This window comes from Nerophis lumbriciformis, linkage group LG01 (genome assembly GCF_033978685.3).
Source record: "Nerophis lumbriciformis linkage group LG01, RoL_Nlum_v2.1, whole genome shotgun sequence".
Classification (NCBI taxonomy): Eukaryota; Metazoa; Chordata; class Actinopteri; order Syngnathiformes; family Syngnathidae; genus Nerophis; species Nerophis lumbriciformis.
The window spans coordinates 20,420,372-20,438,263 of NC_084548.2; the positions used below are offsets into that span (position 1 = coordinate 20,420,372).

Here is a 17,892-nt window from a genome sequence, read left to right on the forward strand (position 1 = left end):
CACGCAATATCCCTAAAAAAAAGCTTCAAAGTGCCTGATTTTAACCATCGTTATATACACCCGTCCATTTTCCTGTGACGTCACACAGTGATGCCGATACAAAAAAATATGGCGGATAGAACAGCAAGGTATAGCAACATTAGCTCGGATTCAAACTCGGATTTCAGCGGCTTAAACGATTCAACAGATTACGCATGTATTGAAACGGACGGTTGTAGTGTGGAGGCAGGTAGCGAAAACGAAATTGAAGAAGAAACTGAAGCTATTGAGTCATATCGGTTTGAACCGTATGCAAGCGAAACCGACGAAAACGACACGACAGCCAGAGACACGGGAGAAAGCGAGGACGAATTCGGCGATCGCCTTCTAACCAACGATTGGTATGTGTTTGTTTGGCATTAAAGGAAACTAACAACTATGAACTAGGTTTACAGCATATGAAATACATTTGGCCACAACATGCACTTTGAAAGTGCAGACAGCCCAGTTTTCATCAATTAATATATTCTGTAGACATACCTTCATCCGCTCTCTTTTCCTGAAAGCTGATCTGTCCAGTTTTGGAGTTGATGTCAGCATCTGCTTTGAGTGTCACAGGATATCCACACATTCTTGCCATCTCTGTCGTAGCATAGCTTTCGTCGGTAAAGTGTGCGGAACAAACGTCCAATTTCTTGCCACTTTCGCATCTTTGGGCCACTGGTGCAACTTGAATCCGTCCCTGTTCATGTTGTTACACCCTCCGACAACACACCGACGAGGCATGATGTCTCCAAGGTACGGAAAACAGTCGAAAAAACGGAAAATAACAGAGCTGATTTGACTCGGTGTTTGTAATGTGTTTGAGAAAATGGCGTATTGCTTCCCGATGTCCGAGAGCGAATAATAGAAAGGCGTTTAATTCGCCAAAATTCACCCATTTAGAGTTCGGAAATCGGTTAAAAAAATATATGGTCTTTTTTCTGCAACATCAAGGTATATATTGACGCTTACATAGGTCTGGTGATAATGTTCCCCTTTAAGGTTTCTACTGCTTCAAAGTTGCTCCAAACATATGACTTTGAGAACACCACTGATGGCAAATTTCAGGGAGAGCAAAGTCTATTGCATAATGTCATGATGCTGAGAAACTCTGTTCATGTGCTTTTTTTTCTGCTCTTTTCCCTTTACAACAGGAATCTACAATTCAGAACAGTCCAGACTACAGGAAAGGACAAACACCCAACGGTGCCCCGCTGAGGCCTTGGCGTGCAGATTCTGAGGTGGCAACGCTGGAGGTCACAGTGTGAGCTGGCAGGAGCTGGCGGCTCAGGCACCCAGACGCCACGTCTCACACCGCCACTGGCAAAGTGCTGACAAAAGGACTGCGGGGATGTGAAGGTAGACGAGTGAGAGAGAGAGAGAGAGAGAGAGAGAGAGAGAGAGCGAGAGAGAGAGAGAGAGAGAGAGAGAGAGAGAGAGAGAGAGAGAGAGAGAGAGAGAGAGAGAGAGAGAGAGAGTGAAGCAAGTCGAGAGCGAGGTAACATGGTGTTTGGAGATTTACTAGAGGTGTATCCAGAATATATTAAAATAGTATAAAGCACTATCCGATGTTTAGCCTGTATGGTAACATCTGCTGTGTTTTGGGCTCGTACTATGGCGCACATAACCAGAAGCCAAGCAAGCAGAAGTAGGAACAAAAAAAATATAGAAATAAATGTCACTGGGATTCACATCTCCCTTTTGTTGTTCCTCTATCGGCACAACAGCACAAAAAGAAATAGTGTCATCATCAGCATCATATAGGCTATACATCACTACTCTTGTCTACACTTTTTACCCATCTAATTTTCATATAGGACACTTCACAAGAATTAGTTGTAGATAAAGACCATGACGCCATCAAATGTACGAGACAACAAGTTATTTGTACTGTAGCTAACGCAGTTTGGCCATGGAAAATGAGTGTAAACAATGCCGAAATGGCTTCAAACAAAAACCTCTTCCGGAAAACCATAAACCCACCCCCGAAGCTCTCTAATTAACACTGAGAAGAGAGACGTTTCCAGTAAATTCACAGGGTCCGTGACCCCATGCCTGGAAGAAGGGAATGACACAGTTGTTCAATACTGCCAGAAGACAAAATGTTGAATGCATTAGAAATAAAGTTGGTTCCCCGGTCTACAAGAACACCAGCTCACAAGTTTTTTTTGTCGGTTATGCTTAAAGAAACCAGCCTCCCCACCACTAGTTGGCATAAAGTGAATGCCAGAGTGACCCCTGTATGATCCCACCAGAACATTGAGGTGTCTTGCTAGCATTAACTGATAGCTAGCCAGCAATAATATTTAGAGATGTCCGATAATATCGGCCGATAAATGCGATAATATGTAATATCGGAAATTATCGGTATCATTTTTTTTATTATCGGTATCATTTTTTTTGTTTTTATTAAATCAACATAAAAAACACAAGATACACTTACAATTAGTGCACCAACCCAAAAAACCTCCCTCCCCCATTTACACTCATTCACACAAAAGGGTTGTTTCTTTCTGTTATTAATATTCTGGTTCCTACATTATATATCAATATATATCAATACAGTCTGCAGGGATACAGTCCGTAAGCACACATGATTGTGCGTGCTGCTGGTCCACTAATAGTACTAACCTTTAACAGTTAATTTTACTCATTTTCATTCATTACTAGTTTCTATGTAACTGTTTTTATATTGTTTTACTTTCTTTTTTATTCAAGAAAATTATTATTTTATTTTATAAATTTTTTTTTAAAAGTACCTTATCTTCACCATACCTGGTTGTCCAAATTAGGCATAATAATGTGTTAATTCCACGACTGTATATATCGGTTGATATCGGTATCGGTTTATATCGGTATCGGTAATTAAAGAGTTGGACAATAGCGGAATATCGGATATCGGCAAAAAGCCATTATCGGACATCCATAATAACATTGTTTTTCCAACCGTGGGAACGAAGAAAGTGAGTGTGAAGGACAGTAGTAAGAAGAAGACGTGAATGATCCTTGTTGAATTAAAGAAATAAATTATCGGAATACACGACCAAAGAAGCAGTACGAGCATGGCACTTTACAACTTCACCATATGGAAGCAGTCAATAAAGGCTATAATAACGCCAGCCCATAATATTAAAAAAAAATTTAAACGGCGGCAATTTATCCATGAAAATGTGAAGAAGCTGCTGATGGTGTGTTTGATGTTGAAGTAGCCAATATAATATAGATTTTATAAAACTAATGTAATTATCTGTAGTACATTCTACTGTATTGTTTTTGATACAATGTTCGTGATCTGGGACACGGGTGTCAAAAATGTGGAAATTTTCAGCCCGCAGCTCGTTATTCATTGGCCGTCGACATGTTCTGGAGATTACATTAATTCATTATTAATAAGGTATATTTGATAGAACACTATTTGCTTTGTCACCTATACCAAAAAAAAAAGATATATATTTTTTTCAAATAGTTTAGCATATTCTGAATTAGTTTTAGCATCTTTAATGTACAATATGTATCAAAGTGGCACCCCGTATTCTACCATTTTTCAGTATACGGCTCTCGTGGAAAAATGTGGACACCCCTGAAGTTTGTTTATTATCATTAAAAAGCATATTACGTGTTAATAATGTGATGTTTTCTGGGATCCCAGAACGGAATAATTGAAAATCAATTTATTTCATTTCAACATATATTGATATACATCTCTAGCTATGGATGGATAGAAACACAACTCACACTTAACTGTTCATTTAAATATCTTCCGTACCCTCTTCATCAAATTTAGTTTATCACCAATTATTACTTTATTCAGTAATACTATATGTTTTAAATAAATGAAGGTGATTAAGTGCTAAATGGTTTGTTCAGCTGCATATATATTTCCCAGTAGGCTACACAGAAGACATCAGTAGGCTCTGCAGATAGTCGCTGGGTAATTACCCAAATTCTTAGTCAGCACTTTTTAATCAAAGTCTAAATGAACTGAAACAAACAATTTTGCCACTAAGTATACAATCCAACCAGGCGTCATGGCTATACAAGTCACAGGCACTTTGCATCTTATCCAGGGATTGCTATGATATGCTGAACCAACAAGCATAGGCGTAGCATCAAATATAGAGCCACCTATCCCACCCTAAATCCAATGTCATACAAACATACTTTGTATGTTTACATGCACTTAAATCTAATCATTGCATGGATTTGATTGAAAACAGCTTTTTTTACAATGGTAAATTTTACTTGTAGAGCGATTTTCTACCTTTAAGCACTTTGACATTACACTATTACCACATTCTCCTACTGATGATTCAGCATCAGGACCAGCTGGGGGTTTCGTATCTTGCCCAAGGGTACTTCAACATGGTCATAGAGGGACTGAGGGTAAAATCCGCAACCTTCAGATTGGGAGGACAACCACTCTACCATAAACACATAAAAATCTTAATTAGGTGTTTGACCTCATTTTTTGACATATCTATACCTACATCTATTTATTAACGCATCTAGAACATATATATATATATATATATATATATATATATATATATATATATATATATATATATATATATATATATACAGTACAGGCCAAAAGTTTGGACACACCTTCTCATTCAAAGCATTTTCTTTATTTTCATGACTATTTACATTGTAGTTTGTCACTGAAGGCATCAAAACTATGAATGAACACATGTGGTGTTATGTACTTAACAAAAAAAGGTGAAATAACTGAAAACATGTTTTATATTCTAGTTTCTTCAAAATAACCACCCTTTGCTCTGATTACTACTTTGCACACTCTTGGCATTCTCTCGATGAGCTTCAAGAGGTAGTCACATGAAATGGTTTTCACTTCACAGGTGTCATAGTTTTGATGCCTTCATAGTCATGAAAATAAAGAAAACACATTGAAATGAGAAAGTGTTTCCAAACGTTTGGCCTGTACTATATATATATATGGTATATACAAACATTTATGTATGTATATATATATATATATATATATATATATATATATATATATAAATGTTTGTAAATCTGTGTATATATATATATATATATATATATATATATATATATATATATATCTGTATATATATATATATATATATATATATGTATATATATATATATATATATATATATATATATATATATATATATATATATATATATATATATATATATATATCCATTCATCCATCCATCTTCTTCCGCTTATCCGAGGTCGGGTTGCGGGGGCAGCAGCCTAAGCAGGGAAGCTCAGACTTTCCTCTCCCCAGCCACTTTGTCCAGCTCTTCCCGGTGGATCCCGAGGCATTCCCAGGCCAGCCGGGAGACATAGTCTTCCCAACGTGTCCTGGGTCTTCCCCGTGGCCTCCTACCGGTCGGACGTGCCCTAAACACCTCCCTTGGGAGGCGTTCGGGTGGCATTCTGACCAGATGCCCGAACCACCTCATTTGGCTCCTCTCGGTGTGGAGGAGCAGCGGCTTTACTTTGAGCTCCTCCCGGATGGCAGAGCTTCTCACCCTATCTCTAAGGGAGAGCCACGCCACCCGGCGGAGGAAACTCATTTCGGCCGCTTGTACACGTGATCTTGTCCTTTCGGTCATGACTCAAAGCTCATGACCATAGGTGAGGATGGGAACGTAGATAGACCGGTAAATTGAGAGCTTTCTTCACCACAACGGATCGATACAGCGTATATATATATATCATCAGTGGATAATACAAATCGCCATAATACATAATTATATATACAGTGTATATATATATATATATATATCCATCCATCCATTTTCTACCGCTTATTCCCTATATATATATATATATATATATATATATATATATATATATATATATATATATATATATTAATGCATCTAGTCTTCCACTGTCTTTAAAAGCTAGTGACGCCTCTGTTTTTTATTTTAATCAAGGGTCTTTGAATGCAACACAGTGACGGGCAATAAGATTAAAAAGGGAAAACATACCTTCCTCCTATGCTTCAACAAATAGATTTGAGAATGTCTACTCCGATCGCCTCTGTGTGTGAATGCTGAAAGGTCAGCTTTGATGATGTTATGACGTCTGTGTTGATCGTTCCAAGTTAGGTTTGCCGCTGTCCAGGTGGAACAAACCATTTTGTATTTTTGATCGGGACTGTAGTACTTAGTTTTAGAACTTACATGGCTATATTAATTTTATATTAACACTTATGAAGTCATGTTGATAAATTATATATGGGCAGAAATAAAAATCCTAAATTTTTACAAAACCTGTGCAACATCCCAACACCAAATTCCAAAGGTAATCCCAGTTTCTATCAATGTATTACACCGGGCTCAAGGTAACAAAACCTCCAGAAAGAAAAGCTAACATCTGTCCTTTAAACCAGTGGTCCCCAACCACCGGTCCGTTGATCGATTGGTACCGGGCCGCACAAGAATTTAAAAAAAATTCAATTAAATCAACATAAAAAACACAAGATACACTTACAATTAGTGCACCAACCCAAAAAACCTCCCTCCCCCATTTACACTCATTCACACAAAAGGGTTGTTTCTTTCTGTTATTAATATTCTGGTTCCTACATTATATATCAATATATATCAATACAGTCTGCAGGGATACAGTCCGTAAGCACACATGATTGTATTTTTTTATCACAAAAAAAATAAATAAATAATTAAGCCCCCCCGCGTTGACCGGTCTGCAGCTACAAAAAGGTTGGGGACCACTGCTTTAAACAACCAATCACCAAGGTTGTCCAAGGTTACGTTAGGATGGCATATTTTGGATAAATACTTGGCACATTTGGCCTCAATCTAAATGAAGGTTGTCGCATACAAGTGTGTACAACACATAGCAGCCGGGAGCCCTGATGATACACACTTCCTCTCTCTCTCACACACACACATATATATATAGGGACGTCCTGTATTTTTCACATCCATTGGGCAAATCCAATTTGTTAGGACCCTTCTGCGACTCACTTACGAAGCTGCGGTCAATGGAAATCACATTTCTGTGATTGGACATCCCATTATCCCTTTGGTCCAGACCTGCATCGGCGGATAAAGCGGGGCTGAGACGGATGCCCGGGACAGACTGGAGCTGCGGCTCCAGCGAGTCCGTCGCCTTTCAAAGGGTAAAAGCCTGACATATTAGTCATAAGTGTTCTTTAAATTCATTATCATCTTAACACGCCAGCGGCGCAAGTGTCAGGGGGATGGGAAGCCCTCTTAAATGAGGTTAGTGGATCCATTTAAAGCGTCACAGTTGGTGTGCTGTCCGCTGTGTCACACGCGAGTCTCAAGACATGAAAAACATCCCCTCCCCTAATGAGGTTGCACAAGCTGCTAATAATACAGCTGGGGACTTTCTGAGGTTAATCAATGAAGAGCCGCTGCATTACATTCGGCCACAGTCAAATTTCGGGATCACGCAAATGTGTTTATTCACGCATCGACTGACCGCAAATTCATGCCACTCCTATTCTAAAAGTCTTCAAAAGACTCATTGTAAAGGGTGCAATTTTTTTCCCAAGTTATAGTTAAAGTCCCAACGATTGTCACACTGCATTTGACCCATCCCCGTGTTCACCCCCTGGGAGGTGAGGGGAGCAGTGAGCAGTGGCGTGCGCCGCCCTCGGGAATCATTTTGGTGATTTCACCCCCAATTCCAACCCTTGATGCTGAGCAGGGAGGTATTTTTTGTAGTCTTTGGTATGACTCGGCCGGGGTTTGAACTCACGACCTCCCAATCTCAGGGCGGACACTCTAACCACAAGGCCACTTAGCTGGTTTTCAGTTATGATGGCCTCGGCGACAGTGTGGCGTACACGCCATCAGAGAGCAACAGCCTGATTGACTCAAACCAATGAGATGACCTCACTGTGACCTTTATGAAGTTGATTATTATCTGACAGTTGTATCTACACCCATTTGCTGATTCATGTTGTTGCATTACCATGGATAAAACTTGTGTTGTTCTATTTAAGATAATCGATACCACTTGTAAGTAAGTAAGTACATTTTATTTATAAAGCGCTTTTCACAGATAAAATCTCAAAGCACTGTACAAAACATAGGTGAAGTAAAACAACAATTCAATTAAAACAACAGGGGCAACATCATAAAAAGGATACAAAGTGGATTAAAAATGATAGTTAAAAGGTGCATTAACTAAAAGCTTTACTAAAAAGAGAAGTTTTCAAATGTTTCTTAAAAGTTTCGACACAGTCAAGATCACGGAGGGACTGGTGCAAATTGTTCCAGAGTCTGGGAGCTATAGCCTGGAATGCCAGATCTCCACAGGTTTTAAAACGAGTTTTCGGGATCTTTAGAAGACCCTGGCCTGAAGACCGGAGGCTGCGCCCTGAGGAGTAGGGGCATAGCAAATCAGTGATATACTGAGGGGCATCACCATGCAACGCACGGAATGTCAGGACTAAAATGTTAAACTCAATGCGGAATTTAATTGGAAGCCAATGAAGACTGGATAAAACGGGGGTGATATGGGCTGTTCTGGGTGCACCGGTCAAAAGTCTGGCAGCCGTATTTTGTACAGTCTGAAGTCTCTTTAGCGTTGACTTGTTGAAAAGGGTGAAGAGAAAATTGCAATAGTCAATGTGAGACGAAATGAACGCGTGAAGGATCATTTCTAGATCCAATTTTGACAACAAATTTCTCAATTTTGAATACCAGACAGCTCAGTTTTTTAATGTTTTTGAATTTCTATTTCTGCAGGCATGCTTTGACGCAGCACACACACACACGCCCCTCCATCAATTAATCCTAGACTAATTTACTCTGTTTGTATGAATTAATCACTTGATGTGCGAAGATCCTCAATCTTGTTAACTGGGCTGCAAGAATAGAAGTCTATCAGGATGAACGCAGGCTCCAATGCGAGTCATTTCACACTGAAGCTGTGCAAGGGTGTAACAACATGACATGAAGCCATACTTGCTAATGTATAATCGCATAAGCACACACCAAGCGCAGCTCTTGACGGCGTGAAAAATGCATCAATGAGACGACATAACGTCAAGATGCATAAGCTGGGACAATAGCCATGATACCAAGCCATGACGATATTATTAAAGTGGTCCTCTTGTCCTCCAAGGAGCCTTTCAAAGCTAATTAGCCAGATATGTAAACATGACACTGCCTTACCTCTTTCTGACTATACTGTAATGCAGCTCGTCCTCCTGCTTGATGTGGCTATGCTCCCCGCTGGCACGCTCACTACCTTCACTGTCGTCACTGCTGAAGATGGAGGCCAGCTCCTTCTTGGGCACTCGGTTGGGGGGCAGCGGGATGGTGCGCTTCTCGGCCAGGCGACCACGGTTCTGCACGAGCGAGAAGAAATAGCTTTATGAATTCAGCTTTTCAACCATGTCAAGACATTCCGTGATTACAAGTGGTTGAGTTTTAATTTGGCTACGTACACGACATAGAGAACATCCCTTGTGACTGTACCTCTTTCTGTTACTGTAGGAATTGGATATACAGTAGCACAACATTAGGTACACCGAAACCATCTTTTAAAGTCGGATACAAAAAGTGCATTCAAAATTCAGCCTTTACAAAAGATAATGTTGAATCGCAATTGAAATATGGGTGGTTGATGAGCCTTTTGTGTGCTTGTGGGTTGCTATATTTCTCTAAGGCAAGTCAGGAATGTAGCTGTCTGTGGTTTTATGTTGACTTCTGTCTGTGGTTTTGTACTTTTGTTTTATTTATTTATTATTATTATTTTATAATATATTACCTGCTCAGTGGCCTTGTGGTTAGAGTGTCCGCCCTGAGATTGGTAGGTTGTGAGTTCGAACCCCGGCGGAGTCATACCAAAGACTATGGAAATGGGACCCATTACCTCCCTGTTTGGCACTCAGCATCAAGGGTTGGAATTGGGGGTTAAATCACCAAAATGATTCCTGAGCGCAGCCACAGCTGCTGCTCACTGCTCCCCTCACCTCCCAGGGGGTGGAACAAGGGGATGGGTCAAATGCAGAGGGTAATTTCACCACACCGAGTGTGTATGTGACTATTAGTGGTACTTTAACTTTAAATGTATTAATATTTAACTTGTTGGGAAAAAAAACAGCACATCTGATGTATGTTTGAAAACTTGTTCCAAATATGTGTCTGAAAACCAATAAACAAATGTTTAAATGAATAACAATATTAGTTTCGATTGACAATATCATAGCAATGCTTAATATTGTGGTTGTCGGGAGTGTAGAACTTTGGGTTACTCAACCTAACCTTGGTTCTTTGATAACAGGGTGAGGTGTTTAATGATGGGATATTGCTTATAGTGATTAATTGAAGTCAATATCCCTTCATTGTCCATTCCTTTTTGGTGACTTTATATACTCTGGACCTAGACGTTGAGTCCGCGACATACATGGCGGAAATGAATAACTGATACAGTCTGCTTTGCCAGTCCTAAAAGTAGAGTATATGTAGAATATATTTATATTATTTATATATTATATATTATATATATATTATATTATTTATTATTATTCTTGTCTATTGTGAGTGAACTGTGGTGCTGAATTTCCCCGAGGGATCAATAAAGTACTTTCTATTCTATTCTACTCTATTCTAAAACATTCGTCGTTTTCTGTAGTTAGTCTTCCCTCGATTACCAGGTAATACAAAGCACACGCTACATTTTTTATCACATCCACGGGAGCTCGCATTCTCGTTGACTCTCCTTCGACAATTGGACAAAGTTTTTCGCTAAGTAGAATCACAGCTGACCTGGACATACGAAAGTTCTCTTGCCGTCTGAGAAGTGTTGTATCCCAAATAGCTGCAATCGCTTTCTCTTAAGGTATTCATGTGTGATTTCCACAAGCGTCTGTACAGTCGGAAGGAGAAACACGGGCATGTCTGGATGACTCACCTTCATATTTCCAGTGGTTAGCTCAGAGTTACGAAACCGCTTTATTATGAAGCTGGCTGTGGCGCGTTCTTTCTGACGTCACTTCCTGTGTGGGGAGAGGTCTTTCTGGCGTCACTTCCTCTCCGAACTCAGTTTGTAAACGATCAATGAGTCCATACAAAGCTAAGAGCAGGAGATTCAAGAAATACACGGCGCAATTACCTGTGTAAAAATTTGTCCGAGGAGGGGGGACCTTAAACGCTGGTTTAGTGTGGCTGAAACGGGGCTTAGGCTAAATAATTACTCGTTTAAGGGGTTATCCGGCTTAGTGTAGACATGGCCTGAAGGTAAGCCAAAACCAGATCAGATAATGATTGTTCAAATAGTCCTGGAATACACAAGTTGTTTATAGGCTGCCCTCGTGAAGAGGAGCGTGGCAAGAATAAGGAAAAGAGTCTGCAGCTTGGGGCCTCAGGAAGTGATGCTGGGTGACCAATGCAGACCATCATGGTCCTATCAGACAACAAACAGGAGGAAATTGGAGTAGAGAAAGAAGACATTTGGAGAAGGGATAAAGTGTGTTTTTTTTTTGGTTTGTACAAGTCAAGGTCAGAGAGAAAAAAGATCTAAAAGAGAGTCAAAGTTGCACAAGAGGAAGGTGTGGTGTGGGAGAGTGGACATTTCACTGAATTTCCTCCCTCGTCCCTCGCTCTCTCTCTCTCCGCCGACATCTCCGCTCCATACTCGGAGACGCCTTGCAGCCCTCCAGCTATCCCTTCCACCACACGCAAGCCCACTCTTCAGCCCCCCCCAACCCCCGCTACCCCTTCTCCCGCCTCGCCTCGCTCCTCGCATCCCAGGAGGCGGTGCAGCGTGAGTGGCAGCCAAGCTGGCGGAGGGAGGAGGGAGATGGGGGGGCTCCTAGCCAAGAGGCAAACAGGTGCAGCCCCTCCGGAGTCTCTCAAATGGCAGACATTAAAGAGAGTTGGAAGGAGGGGGGGGGACGTTGAAAACATCCCCCAGGATGAGCAAGCCACAAACTTCTGCCATATTTCTCGCTTTCCTATGCCTTTATTGGCCTGAGCTAAAAAAAAAAACACTTTGCCCTCTTTCTTCTTTGCTTTCCATGAGTAGCGGTCCAGTATTTGACGACTTGTGATTGGACTTCGGACGGCAGGGGTGTGAGTCCATATCACATCAAGGACAGCAAACCAAAACACTCCCACATCTGTTACACACACATCTGGTCAATGCAAATTGTCCAAGTCCAAGTCCCTTTATTGCTCTTGTTAAAAGGGAAACACACATGCACTCTTCTCCTGCACACACACACACACACACACACACACACACACACACACACACACACACACCTACACGCACACACACACACACACACACACACACACACACACACACACACACACACACACACACACTCTTGTATTTGTTACCTTCTTGAGACCTCACGAAAAATGCCTACCTCTAGTATTATAATAAAAGTCGTAATTTTACTCAACGCAAGTCAAAATTTTACAAGAAAAACTGAACATTTGTACAATATTATGATAAAAGTTGGAATTTTACTCAATAACAGTCGCAAATTTACAAGAAAAGCTTAAAATGTTGTGCAATTTTATGAAAGGAGTCGTAATTTTACTCAAAAAAATGTCGCTATTTTACAAGAACAACAGAAAATTGGCAATATTGCGATAAAAGTCAGAATTTTGTATGACAAATGTCACCATTTTGCATTAAAAAGTAAAAAAAAAAAAAAAAAAGGAATAATTTTATGAGAAAATATTGCAATATTGCAGAAACAGAAAGAATATGAGAAATTGTTCCAAATTTTATAGGAAAAAAGTCAACACATTGTGAGAAAAAGACTGCTTTTTTAAAATGTTTTGTTTGTAATTGGTTTTTAATCTTCATTATTTACAGTATGTCTCTATATACATATTTGTTTTATGTTTTTTATTAATTTTGGCCAAATGGGGGGCATTTCAATTTCTCACACACACTTGTTATTACATATGTTGGCCAGAGGGGGAGCACTTTTAAAACTGACAAACAGTCAATTTGACAAATCCCTCCTTTTCGGGACCACCCTAATTTTGATAGATTTCACCACCAGGGGTGCAAATGAGATCTCTATTTTTTTTTTTGTAATGTGCTTAAGGCCGATGACAAACGAGTCACGGACCTGTTAACCGAACTGTTTATGGCCACTATAGTCTTAGTACCGTAGTGTATTTGTTCATCCTATGGTCACATATGGGACACGGGTTGTCTTACGTCAGCATTGGAAGTCGTAAAATCAGCTGTTCACCTGGCGGGTTTTTTGGGTATGAATAGGGAAGTCCTTCTTTAGCTCTTGTTTTATCATATATTGCTACCTTTTGCACCTGTCAATGTTTACTTTTCTATGCATATTAAATCAACAAAAAATCCTGACTTTGGAGCAATGTTCACAGACTCTAGTATTTGGCTCTCTATTAGATGCAATGGTTTTCCGTATTGGGACCATGATTTCGGTCCTAACTTGTTCACCGGTCCTCATATGGAAGGTACTTTTCTTTGTTGATGTCTCAAGAAGTGTAGAAATACAAGAACAATCACACACACATACACACACGCACGCACACATTCTTGTATTTGTTACCTTCTTGAGACCTTTGAAAAATGCCTTCCTCTTTAGGACAACCCTTTCTAGATATATAAAATTTGTATTAACAACATTAATAATATATACACACTATGCAAATATAAAAAAGGTAAGCTTTTAGTTAAACTTTTTTTTTTTTTAATTTTCTGTTTGCAATTGGTTTTTAGTCTTCATTATTTACCTCAAGTTATTACAGTATGTCTCTATATACATTTTATTTTTATTTTTAAAATCAATTTTGGCCAAAGGGGGCACATTTAAATTTCTTACACACACTTGTTATTGCATATGTTGGCCAGAGGGGGAGTACTTCAAATTTTTACACACACTTGTTATTTCATATGTTGACCAGAGGGGGAGCACTTTAAAAACCGACACAGTCAATTAGAAAAATTCCTCCTTTTTGGTACCACCCTAATTTTGATAGATTTCACCACCAGGGGTGCAAATGAGATCTCTATTAGATACAATGGTTTTCCGTATTGGGTCCTAACTTGTTCACCGGTCCTCATATGGAAGCTACTTTTCCTTGTTGGTGTCTCGAGAAGGGTAGAAGTACAAGAACACACACATTCTTGTATTTGTTACCTTCTTGAGACCCCCGAAAAATACCTGAATGAATAGGGGAGCCCTTCTTGCCCTTATTTAGCTGCATCCATCCATCCATCCATCTTCTTCCGCTTATCCGAGGTCAGGTCGCGGGGGCAGCAGCTTAAGCAGGGAAGCCCAGACTTCCCTCTCCCCAGCCACTTCGTCCAGCTCCTCCCGGGGGATCCCGAGGCGTTCCCAGGCCAGCCGGGAGAGATAGTCTTCCCAGCGTGTCCTGGGTCTTCCCCGTGGCCTCCTACCGGTCGGACGTGCCCGAAACACCTTCCTAGGGAGGCGTTCGGGTGGCATCCTGACCAGATGCCCGAACCACTTCATCTGGCTCCTCTCGATGTGGAGGAGCAGCGGCTTTACTTTGAGCTCCCCCCGAATGACAGAGCTTCTCACCCTATCTCTAAGGGAGAGCCCCGCCACTCGGCGGAGGAAACTCATTTCAGCCGCTTGTACCCGTGATCTTGTCCTTCCGGTCATGACCCAAAGCTCATGACCATAGGTGAGGATGGGAACGTAGATCGACCGGTAAATCGAGAGCTTTGCCTTCCGGCTCAGCTCCTTCTTCACCACAACGGATCGATACAGCGTCCGCATTACTGAAGACGCCGCACCGATCCGCCTGTCGATCTCACGATCTACTCTACCCCCACTCGTGAACAAGACTCCGAGGTACTTGAACTCCTCCACTTGGGGCAAGATCTCCTCCCCAACCCGGAGATGGCACTCCACCCTTTTCCGGGAGAGAAGCATGGACTCGGACTTGGAGGTGCTGATTCCCATCCCAGTCGCTTCACACTCGGCTGCGAACCGATCCAGTGAGAGCTGAAGATCTTGGCCGGAGGAAGCCATCAGGACCACATCATCTGCAAATAGCAGAGACCTAATCCTGCAGCCACCAAACCAGATCCCCTCAACGCCCTGGCTGCGCCTAGAAATTCTGTCCATAAAGGTTATGAACAGAATCGGTGACAAAGGGCAGCCTTGGCGGAGTCCAACCCTCACTGGAAACGTGTCCGACTTACTTACTTACTTACTTTCTTTAGCTGCAGTCTTGTTTTATCACATATTGCTGCCTTTTCGCACCTGTCAATGTTTACTTTTCTATGCACATTAAATCAACAAAAAAATCCTGACTTTGGAGCAATGTCCACGGACTCTAGTATTTGGCTCTTTACTAGATGCAATGGTTTGCCGTATTGGGACCATGATTTGGGTCCTAACTTGTTCACCGTCCTCATATGGAAGTTACTTTTCCTTGTTGATGTCTCAATAAGGGTAGAAATAAAAGAACACACACGCACACACACACACACACACACACACACACACACACACACACACACACACACGCACACACACACACACACACACACACACACACACACACACACACACACACACACACACACACACACACACACACACATTCTTGTATTTGTTACCTTCTTGAGACCTCTGAAAAATGCCTACCTCTTTAGGACCACCTTTTCTAGATACATAAAGATTTGTATTTACAATACTAATAATATATACAAACACTACAAATATGAAAAAGGTAACTTTTAGTTATTTTAAAAAAAAATTTTTGTAATTGGTTTTTAATTTTCATTATTTACTTACAGTTATTACAGTATGTCTCAATATACATATTTATTTATTGTTTTTAAATTAATTTTGGCCAAAGGAGGTGTATTTCAATTTCTAACACACACTTGTTATAGCATTTGTTGGCGAGAGGGGGAACACTTCAAATATTTACACACACTTGTTATTTCATATGTTGACCAGAGAGGGAGCACTTTTAAAACCGACAAAGTCAATTAGAAAAATCCCTCCTTTTTGGTACCACCCTAATTTTGATAGATTTCACCACCAGGGGTGCAAAGGAGACGTTCTCTATTAGATGCAATGGTTTTCCGTATTGGGACTATGATTTGGGTCCTAACTGGTTCACCGGTCCTCATATGGAAGGTACTTTTCCTTGTTGTTGTCTCAAAAAGGTAGAAATACAAGAACATGCACACACACACACATTCTTGTATTTCTTACATTCTTGAGACTTCCGTAAAATACCTGAATGAATAGGGGAGTGCTTCTTTAGCTGCAGTCTTTTTTTATCATATATTGCTGCCTTTGCACCTGCCAATGTTTACTTTTCTATGCACAATAAATCAACAAAAAATCCTGACTTTGGAGCATTGTCCACGGACTCTAGTATTTGGCTCTCTATTAGATGCAATGGTTTGCCGTATTGGGACCATGATTTGGGTCCTAACTTGTTCACCGGTCCTCATATGGAAGGTACTGTTCCTTGTTGACGTCTCAAGAAGGGTAGAAATACAAGAACACACACACACACGCACACACACACACACACCTGTTCCTGGCCCTCACATGCTGTTTCCCCTCCAAAGCAGGGGATATTACACAGAGCATGCCAGCAATATAGCATATACTGTACAAGAATAGCTTGTCTGAGCCCACTGTGTATGCGAGTGGGGAGACACCCACCCACATTGGCCGTGACACACCCGGGGTCCGACCCCCCCCCCCCACACACACACACATACCCTCGCCTCCCCTCCCGGAAAGCCCCCATCCTTTCTTCCGTGGCACTGACGCAGAACTGGGGGTAAGCTCCCACTGCTTCCGGCAACACTTCCGCAGAACGGGGGAGGTGCTCTTCCACATCACCCATACACACACATTAAAAAAAAAAAAAAACACGCAGCAAAACAGACGCCTGGCGGCCCACGTAGGAGCGCTAAAAGGAAGGACGCCTGAACGCTTGTGCGGTGCGTGTGTGCGTGTGAGCTGAGGCAACCTTACTGTGTGTGGTCATCCTCCTTTCAGACCTGGAAAAAAGTCTCTCATAAAAGTCCCACTAAAAGCACCGCTATGAATATCGCCTCCCACGCTTTCTCTCTGACAAGTCGGGTAGCCAACACAAATATCTGGGCTTTGCGTTTAGACATTAAAAGAAAGAAAACTTTCACCTCCATGTGCTCGGACTGCTAACTAGCCGGCGGAGGAACGACTTGACTTCAGAGGTTCACACCAAGGTGGATCCAAGAACCAAGGCAGCAGGTGCACAAATGAAGGTGTGCATATGTGACAATAAACACAAGTACAATTTCTTGGTATCACCAGTGCACACAACCTCTGAACACACGACGCGTTTACAGCCAGCCTATTTCTACTTTCTTATTCAACTTGTGCTAAAAACAAGGGCTGACAATGTTACTGCATGTGATTAATTAAAAAAATATATCTTAGATTAATCAGGGTTTGCTTTGACCGCCAGAAGGTGGTGATCGCGTCACACGTCAGTGTGATGATAGTTAGACCATGTCTACATTAAGCCAGATAACCCATTAAACAAATCATTATTTAGCTTAAGCCCCGTTTCAGCCACACTAAACCAGCGTTTATTGTCCCCCTACTTGGATAATTATTTACACACGGGTAAGTGCGCCGTGTATTTCTTGAATTTCCGGCTCTTAGCTTTGTATGGACTCATTGATCGTTTACAAACCGAGTTCGGAGAGAAAGTGACGCCAGAAAGACCGCGCCCCACACAGGAAGTGACGTCAGAAAGAACACGCCACAGCCAGCTTCATAACAACCTGTTTCCACTCGGAGGTAAACACTAGAATATGAAGGTGAGTCATCCAGACATGCCCGTGTTTCTCCTTCCGTC

The 17,892-nt window shown here is 41.2% G+C and overlaps 1 protein-coding gene across 2 annotated transcripts in view; it reads right to left on the minus strand.

Moving 5' to 3' along the window:
* The window catches only part of samd11 (sterile alpha motif domain containing 11), a 119,158-nt gene that overhangs the window by 72,652 nt on the left and 28,614 nt on the right, over positions 1 to 17,892 (minus strand). For both annotated transcript variants that reach the window (XM_061977131.1, XM_061977122.1), the window contains exon 3: positions 9,205 to 9,380. In XM_061977131.1, coding sequence (XP_061833115.1) covers positions 9,205 to 9,380 — 176 coding nt within the window. The remainder of the gene's footprint in view (positions 1 to 9,204; positions 9,381 to 17,892) is intronic.